Source organism: Xyrauchen texanus, chromosome 32, assembly GCF_025860055.1.
Source record: "Xyrauchen texanus isolate HMW12.3.18 chromosome 32, RBS_HiC_50CHRs, whole genome shotgun sequence".
NCBI classification, from domain to species: Eukaryota; Metazoa; Chordata; class Actinopteri; order Cypriniformes; family Catostomidae; genus Xyrauchen; species Xyrauchen texanus.
Window position 1 is genome coordinate 24,134,259 of NC_068307.1, and position 9,543 is coordinate 24,143,801.

A 9,543-nucleotide genomic window follows, 5' to 3' on the forward strand; every position below is an offset into this window, starting at 1 on the left:
GGGGCAGGAATGCACAGCCGTGCAAACAGGAGAAAGCCGCTGTTGTGCGCCGTGGAATCTAACAGTTATGCAGCAGAGGGATGACAGGAACTCGGTGTGTAGTATGCAGCAGTTGCAGACACGACCATCGGCTCCGAAGAAACTGTCTGAATGAACTCCCGTATTTGCGCCGCTTAAATACCCGTATGTCCGGGGGCAGGACATGCAAATACTGGTTGCCAACTCTCAGTGGCCTTTTTTCATAGTTCAGAGGTGAATATCGGCGCTCAAGAGAGACCCCTAGTGTCGCTTCTCTGACACAACGTGGAGAGAGCGACAGAAGGGGAACCACAGTCAAACAAGACATCAAGAGAGACATTCAAAAGCATTCGGAAGAATCTGAATGCGGAGCGAGCTCCCTGTGTTGGCGTTTGCGTGGCCTTTTATATGATCGCGGGCTTCTGGTTATGGGCATAGGCATCACGGTGACGTCATCAACTCAGATGATTGGCAATAGAGTAAACCAACCGAGACATAATTTTAGTCGCTTTTAATTATCCTTATGTTATTTGAAATGTTTGATTGCAGAATAAATTAACGAACAAGACTGCTGACTGTGAACAGGGCATTTTGGATCAGTAGATGAGAACATTTGCATGATTGAGAAAAAAATATACTTATTGCACCTATACAGAAGCATGATTCCATTTCAAAAATTTGTTTTGCTATGTGTCAAATTGACAACACAGATCAAAAGTATTTTTGACTGTTGTGTTACATAATTCCTATTCATGACACAGCTATAGTGACAGTAATTGATCTGAGGTCAGTGTCACTGTTACTGATCCATCTCAGCTTTAACTGCTCACTGCTGAACTGAGGTCACTGTGTGTGTGTTGTGTCTGTTTAGCTGGAGCTGCTTACAGCTGATTGGAGCTCTGATTATATTTTGATAGGAGGAGACACACACAAGCTTGTAAACTCTACAATTCACACTGCTGACAGGAAGCTCACAGACTCTCTATAAACATCCACAGCATGAACCTTTTAATGTGTCATGTGTTTGCTGTCATATTCCTCAGTGTTTATGAAAGCCATTGTAAGTCTCACCCTAAACCGTCATGTGGATATCCTCCTTCCCAATGGTGCAGGTCTTTGGAGATTGCTATAGAATGTGGGGTAAGTCTGGAAAGTTAATTGAAGTCTTGAAATAGGTAAATGGTAATTGTTTTTTTTTTTTGTGTACATATGGTTTCTCCAGTCATTTTTCTAAGGTTTGTCATTGATTGTTAGTAATTCAAATGTAATGTTCACTACCAGTCAAAAGTTTGCACACACTTGACTGAATATATGTTTCTCATGATGTTAAAACCCTTTTTGATCTGAAGTCTTTGTTTTGTAGACAAATATATGTTGTGCCTATGTATGAATACATTTACAAAACTATTTACATAAGGCATTATAGCTGGTGTTTATTTGCAGTATGTTGACTTTAGTTGATATTTTGACAATATTGACTTTTATGGAATATTGCACACCATACGTTGGTCTTTATTGAAACTGTTTTCAGTGTCAATTTCAAAGGCTCTCTTTGTGCTTTTAAATTAGTGTCATGCTTTAAAGCACACAAGCAGCTTCCAATTAGACTGGGCACGAGGTATTCCTGTCATAAATTTGATAAGCCTCCATATGTCTACAAATGTTCGTTCTTATTTAGTGGGTTCAGGGTGAGAGGTTTAGCTTGTCAAAAGTTGGCCTGAAAGTTGGATTTAGAGAAAACAATTAATATAATCTATATTCAAATGTAAGATAAATCAAGCATGCAATTACAACGAATCACATCACGATGATGTGACTTATGTTCACACATAAGTCACATTGCAAGAAATGGGATGCACACTTGATTTATTTCCACACATTAAAATAGCCCAGATTAGAATTGAGATGTTAGATTCAATGTGTCACGTGAGGGCGGATTTGGGCCAGATTCATCTGTGGTTGGAACACCTTATATGCTGTCTAAATAGAGAAAATTAGCTTCTTCCTTTTTTTTTTTTTTTGACCATATTGTTGTCACACCGTGTTTTATTATTCTGTATGTATTATTTGCAATGTATTGTTTGTGGTAGGTGCAGAAACAATGTATGGAATTGAATGCAACCCGGCCAGACCCATTGGTTCCTCCCGTAGAAGTTACTCTGTACTATGAGAGTCTGTGTCCTGGAAGCAGAGCTTTCCTGACGGAGCAACTCTTCCCAACCTGGACTTTACTGAAAGACATAATGAAAGTTTACCTGGTGCCCTTTGGAAATGCTGAGGTACAGATCTTGTAGGCAGATCTTTAGGCAGTGGTTTAAGTATGTGGACACCTTAACACTATACCCATATCTGGTTATTTTTAGAATTAAAGTAGTAGTTCATCCAAAAATGAACTTGTCTTCATGTTATCCCAAACTCACATTAGTTTCTTTCTAGCACCTTGCATGGCAGCTCTGAGTCACAGTGTAAAGCGCTTTGAATACCGTTAAGGTTAAAAAGGCGCTATATAAGTGCAGACCATTTACCATAAAGGACAAAAATCACCAAAAACCACATTGAAATTTGTCGAAATTACTCTTTCAATATTTTCAAAGTCTTCTGAAGCCATATGATCACTTTGTGTGATGAACAGACCAAAAATATATGTTGATATTTACTCTCAAATCATCAGATCAGCTCCTGTATACAGCACCCAATTCAAACATTGGAACAATGTCAATAAAATCAAAACTGTCCTCCATACCAGACTTGGTAATCTAGTTTATAGTGCGATCCAATGGGAGTGCCACATTGAAAGTCACTGACCTCTTTGGTATGCCTCATTCTACTGAAAATGTTTAAGGAGATTGAATGGCTGTATGCTTGATGTTATGCAACTGTTAGTAATGGATGTAGCTGAAAAAGCCAATCATTCAAATGCTGATATTTAAAAAAAAAACAACAAAAAAAAAAAGATAATATACTTACTCCTGCCCCAGATTAAAATGCAAAGACAACTAAGTAACCCATTCTTGGTTGATTTCCCCAAAACATGTGAACACTGTGGCTCTGTGGCAAAATCAGAACATTGCTTTGTTTGTATGAGAGTTCCCAGTCAAACACAGCACCCTTTATTAAACCAGTGGTTTGAGTTTGGGGTGGGACTATCTGTTTGATCAACCAACAGCATGCATTGGTAGTATTCATGGAAAGTTGTTTAAAAACAATGTTGTTGTTGTTTTGTAATTCTTGGTGCCACAAGAGGCACAAATATGAAACATTTCAGGTGTAGTTAGAAGGCAATGTCCACATAATAAATGTACTTAACATACAGTATGTATGTCACTTGAGCTGTGCTGATTCTTGGCTAACTTGTATCTTTAGGTGCTTTCTGAACAGAATTCATTCTCTTGTCAACATGGAGAGCCAGAGTGCTACACTAACATGGTGGAGGTGAGTTTTTGAGCTAACTCTATTTTAAGGCATCAAAGTTGTGCTCTTGAGATGAAGACTGTTTCAAAATGTAGGCAGCAACCTAAATGATAAACAGATTTCTCTCTTTATATAATTTGGGACACATACTTAATATAACTTCCTTCCTTTTACAGGCATGTGTTTTACATGCAGCTGGTCATGCTGCATTGCCTGTCATTTATTGCATGGAGTCATCTGCAGATGTACTAAAATCGGCTAAGCCTGTAAGCATCCATCTGAGCCAGCTCCACTGTCCATCATATGTACTTATTATCACAGCCAATTTCTGGAGCTTTATTAAGGACCTCCCCTAAATAACAAAAACAGCCTGACATCCTGTTCTTAGCTGGCCTAACACTGGTTTCTACTGACCAAGATGATCTGGTTTACTTATCAACTGGTCTGGCTGGGAGACCAGATGGCTGACTGGCTGGTTTAAGATGTTTTTTCAGCAGTGTCATGACTCTGTTGTTCCTTTCCCCAGTGTTTGCAGCTTGGTGCACCATTAGTTAAATGGGTGGCCATAGAGACCTGTGCAAGAGGACAGCTTGGCCACAGATTGATGTATGAGAATGCAGTGAAGACACAGGCTCTCAAACCAGGACACACTCATGTGCCCTGGGTTACGTTCAATGGGGTGAGACCTTATCTGAGTCTCTTTCATAATGATAAATGACACTAACACATCTATGTTCAGAAGTTTGCACTTTAAATGTATTTTCCTTGTTCAGGAATACAAGAGTGAATGGGAAGACAAAGCTATGTCCACTCTCTTCAGCCTTGTATGCAAATTGTACAAAGTATGTTCATCTTTCTTTCATTTGCCCATTGACTAGGGTTGTCACGATACCAATATTTCTGTAGTCAGTATGAATACTAGTAAAATTTCACAATGTTCAATACTGATTTTGATACCACCGCACAACTATATGATATACTATTGAACACACTTTTTTTTAGCCTATTAAAAAAGTTAAATATCTATGTAAATAATACATTTAAAAAAAACTTTTGCCTTTATGTCATCTTGTACTTACACTGACACCAACTGGCTTGGATGCAGCATAATTTAAAATCAATAGTTTTCAGTTTCAGATGCTATTGTAGAAATGTATTATACACAGACAGCCATTATTACTTTAATAAGTGAGTGAAAGTGTCAAATAACAGGACAGTTACTCATTTAGGAGTCTAAATTTTAATGCAAGTGGTCATGATTTCCTACATATATTGCAAAATTCTTACAGTTCTTGTCTTCAGGGGTAAAACATTTTTAATGGGGAACAAATTACAAGTGCATCATTAAGTAAACAAAGACAAGTTTTTCAAGGACACTATAAAAATTTTTATTTTTCCCAAATCTTTTTTTGTGATTAAAATTTGTATTGATTCACATAACAAAGAAAAGCAAAACATATATATACAGAATCAACATTTAACCCCTACTACCACCCCTCCCAATCCCCAACCCCCCACCTCAACCGACCCTCAACAAACACCAAAAAAATAACATGAAAAGAAAATATATATTATAATCACACACATCAATAACTACACCTTTCTCTCTCCACTGCCCCACCCCAAGAGCCCTCCAAAAATGGCAAATATTTGCCCCATTTCCCAACAAACAAATCCAAATTCACAAGTATTCTAGATGACCCTTCTTCAGGTAAAGCTGCCGCCCTCCCCTTCTCCGAGCATCACTCCTGAAGTTGGGGCGCTCCAGCCGACTTCCATCCCCTTATAACAAATTGTCTGTTGATCATGACACTGTTTAGGATTTTTTTTATGTGTTTATTCTCTATATTTATGACAACCCCATCACCTAAAATACAGAGTCTGGGACAAAGTTTAATTTGAGTGCCAATACATCACACATAAAACTCTGAATCTTCAACCAAAAATCTTGGATCTTAACAGCAGGTGGGTGTGTCTTTAAGACCAAGCCTATACAATCTAGTGGGGGTCCAATAGAACCAATGTAAAATCTTGAATTGCATAAGGCATACCCTTGCATCTCTAGATGCAGACTTGATGTTTTTTAGAATCCTAGCCCACACTCCCTCCTTCAATGCCAAGTTTAAATCTTTCTCCATAATCTCCTAATAGAAGTTAAAGCTCTGCCTCCCAGACTCTGAATTAGCAGGGAGTAATGCACTGATACCTCATGACCTTTTCAAAAAGCAGTAATTACCACTCTCAGGGTATCTGCCACTTTAAGAGGTGTATGCTACTCCCAAAAATAGTACAGAGCAGGTGGCGAAGCTGTAAATACATAAAGAACTGAGATCTGGGAATCTCAAAAATTTTAAATCAAATTTTCAAAGGATCTCAACACTCCATTCTCATATAGGTCACCTAGTGTATTAACCTCCCTCACAATCCACTCTGTCCAGCAGAAAGGGGACTTATTAATACATAATTTTGGGTTCAGCCATATGCTCGAGGCAACATTTAAATAAATGTCAGAATTAAACACTCTGGTTACTTTTTTCATATCGGGTGCAAATGCGAGATAACTGAGTGTAACTTATCTTAACTTCTCCAGTTAGTTTGATAGAAAGGCTTTGCAATGGTGATATAGGGGCAAGAATTTCCTTTTCAATATAAAACCAGGGAGGGGCTTTCTAAGGTGGAAGTGACCAATGAGCGAAATGTCTGAAACTGAATGCAAAATAATAAAACAAAATCTTGGGTAGGCCTAGCCCACCTTTGTTAATTGGCCTATGCAACTTACTGAAATGTAATCTGGGACGTTTACCATTCCAAATGAAGGACTTCGCTATGCAATCAAACTTGAAATAAGAGCAGGTAGTTGAATTTTGGAATCCAATTAATTTTAATAACATTAACCTTCCCAATCATAGATAAATGTAATGAAGCCCACCAACCTTCAATTAAATTTTTTATGAATTCTATATTTTGTAGTTTAACTCAACTTCAGCATTGAAATGGTGTCTAATCAAATTAATTAATAAAACCTTCATAAAATGAAAATAGAACAGATGATTTTCAACATACCCTTGCATTATTTTATCAAATCAAGTGCTTCTGTAAAGATCCTCACAGCATAATCTAATACAGAACATAGGTCTAATTTATTGTAAAATAAAGTGCTGCACAACAGAGCGTCACTGTATAAATGAAAACATTGATAACTTTTATTTAGTATAACAGCATTCTTGCTTTTGAGATATTGCTTAAACAGTATTATAATTATTTTTATTGCGAATATACATTTTTGTGAATATTATATTTTACTATGTTGTATTAACATAATGTATTTCTGATTTAAGTTGAATCAAGCTTTTTTTTACGTGAAGGTAGATTCACACATCCTAAAAAGCAGTTGTTTAAAGGGCCCATTGTGATTATTAAAGTGCAAAATGCTGCAGCGTAATTACTGTATATAAACAGTCCACAGGCACTATGCATGCTTTACAGTGACTAAGTGTTCTGTTCTGTCATCTATTACAACATGCACAGCTCACATTTTGCTCTAAATGTGGTGACATTACAGTGAATGTGTGAAGCCGCTCATATGCTAAAGTGCACAGCACATGCAGGCAGTACATTTATTTAATTTACATAAGTTTACATAAGTTTGTGGGTTAAGTCATTAGCATGACTGTGCATTAATTTCTCCCCAAATACGTCAAATTTGTGTGAGTATTAGAAAGCAGACTTGTGTCAGTCAGGGTCTCAAACTGAGTGCTTTGTACTACCGGTACTACATAAACATTGATATCGTGACATCTTTTTTTATTTTAGTGTCAATTTTGTACAGTTCTTGACATCCTTACCATTTACTTATACCATTTCTGGTTACAGAACTAGCTGAAATATTGCAAATGTTCATCAACCGAAAATGCAATTCTTTAAGGAACTTTGTTTCAAACCTTGTGTACTTCTTTCACAGGGAATAAAGCCACCAGCCTGCACTGGAGCCCTGAAAAAATTGAACCGAAGCTTTTGCTATAAGGAGGGAGCTACACATTAGTTTTTGTGTTTAGTAAAAGCTAAATGTATAATGCTGTAGTTTAAACAAACTTTTGTTAAATTAAAGGTTAAGTGTGTAATTTCTGCTCCACTAACATCTCCAAGTGGAACTGCAAATATGATGACTGTTTTCAAACATATTTTCCTGAACACTCCCCTGTCTTCCATTGGTTGTTGGAACATAAAGTACAATCCTAAGCTCACACTTGAGCTAAAGGACTACTTGCAAAACATATTCTGCTTTCTACTTAGTGCAGCTCAAGCATTTCCACTAACAATGTTCAGTGCACGAACATGCAGATATTTATTCATGGAAAGGAATTTTATTCCTACTTTTTAGAGCTGTCAGTTGATTAAAACAACAAATCATGTTTTTGCCGCTAACATGACTTGATAACATGATTTATGTCTCCCTTTTCAAATTTACCCTCAGATTCTGAATAACAAATCAAATGTATTAAACCTGCAGGCCTTATCGTTAAGTCATGTTTCATTAATTGATGATTATTTTAAATCTGTTGAGCTTTAATGATAATAAAATTATTGCAAATTAATTAACATTTAATATCACATAAAAGTAGATTTATAAATACATAAGCTGTTCTCTAACTCTTAGCAGTCTTTAAAAATCACACAGAACAGAACATGGAATTGAATACATTTGTATGTTTTGTATTTAAAACATACGTTAACTGCGCTAAAACATATTTAACACCATTTAAGTCATTTCAAACAAAATAACTCATTAACTTTGGCAATTCTACTACATTTTACATATAGCTACATGCAAAACAAATGCATTTACATTTCAACATATCAACTCAAAATATAGATTTAAAACATATTTAATAAAAACATATAAAGAGGTGATGCATTCGATCACCTGATGCACGTGTTTGTCTGTTCTCTCCTCACACATGCAGCATGTAGTTGTTTAATTCAAAGAGTGCAGAAGCCCTTTTAAAAATGATTTGTGGTTAAATGTCTGCTGCAGAACTCTGTGTGAGGAGAAAAGTTTAAATTAATTAAAGCTTTGAATACTGTTTTTCCACTGAATTTTGAGGACATTGTACACAGTAATATTCAGAATATTTAACATGAAATTTACATGAAAAAGACTTGAGTGGTTATACTGTAGTGCACAGTAATATTTATTACAGTAAAATAAGTTTACTGTTTAAAAAAAATTAATAATACAGATGCAAGCAGCAACTATAGAGCCAAAGTGAGGTTCGGTGGGGTCCATCTTAAGTCCAAGTTTCAGGCAGTGGCATATGAATTATCCTATGTCTTACAGTTGGAGTTGGCATCAGTTCATCCTCTGATGTCCATTGTAAAAGACTGAAGTGATGTCTGGCTAGCACCAACTGCATTTAGTCATCATCACTCAGAGACACATAGCAGTGGAGCACACAAGCAGGAATAGAGCTGGATCTGGCAGGCTCTGGTAATCACGGGATTCATATCCCGAGGTTGTGACATGGAAACAAATAGAATAAAATTAGCACAGATGTCATTCAATTTTATGCAGATTTATAGATCATGATAGATGTTTCTGGTTCTGGCAGACCTAACTAAAGCAGCCTAATTGTGAGGTAGTGTAGTGGTCTAAAGCACATAACTGGTAATCTGGTAATCAGAAGGACGCTGGTTCGATCCCCACAGCCACCACCACTGTGTCCTTGAGCAAGACACTTAACTCCAGGTTGCTCCGGGGGGATTGTCCCTGTAATAAGTGCACTGTAAGTCGCTTTGGATAAAAGCGTCTGCCAAATGCATAAATGTAAAATAAATGTAAAATAGATGAGTATTTAGTCTAGACTTAAACTAGTTAGGGAGACTATTCCATAGTTTAGGAGCCAAATAGGAAAATGATCTACTTCCTTTTGAGGATTTTGATATTCTAGGAACCATTAACAAGCCAGAATTATGTGATCTTAATGAATGTGATGGAATATAGCATGTCTGAAGGTCACTTAAGTACTGTGGAAGTAGACCATTCAAAGCTTTATAATGTAGTTAACAGAATTTTTAAATGAATACGAAATTTAACAGGCAGCCAATGTAACAACG

The 9,543-nt window shown here is 36.6% G+C and overlaps 1 protein-coding gene across 1 annotated transcript; it reads left to right on the forward strand.

The window, feature by feature from the left end:
* The first annotated feature begins 838 nt into the window (after positions 1-838).
* On the forward strand, positions 839-7,994 carry ifi30b (IFI30 lysosomal thiol reductase b). The gene is made up of 7 exons (XM_052101840.1): positions 839-1,158; positions 2,109-2,297; positions 3,382-3,450; positions 3,606-3,695; positions 3,956-4,108; positions 4,203-4,271; positions 7,391-7,994. Exons 1-7 carry the CDS (start codon positions 1,018-1,020, stop codon positions 7,469-7,471), a joined length of 792 nt encoding a protein of 263 aa, XP_051957800.1. The 5' UTR covers positions 839-1,017; the 3' UTR covers positions 7,472-7,994.
* Positions 7,995-9,543: the final 1,549 nt, after the last annotated feature.

Bases quoted from the DNA above. Each gene is read 5' to 3' on its own strand.
- ifi30b (XM_052101840.1), top strand. From the start codon at position 1,018: ATGAACCTTTTAATGTGTCATGTGTTTGCTGTCATATTCCTCAGTGTT. The intron at 3,451-3,605 runs GTGAGTTTTTGA...TTCCTTTTACAG, and splicing joins GCTACACTAACATGGTGGAG to GCATGTGTTTTACATGCAGC. The intron at 4,272-7,390 runs GTATGTTCATCT...CTTCTTTCACAG, and splicing joins TTGTATGCAAATTGTACAAA to GGAATAAAGCCACCAGCCTG.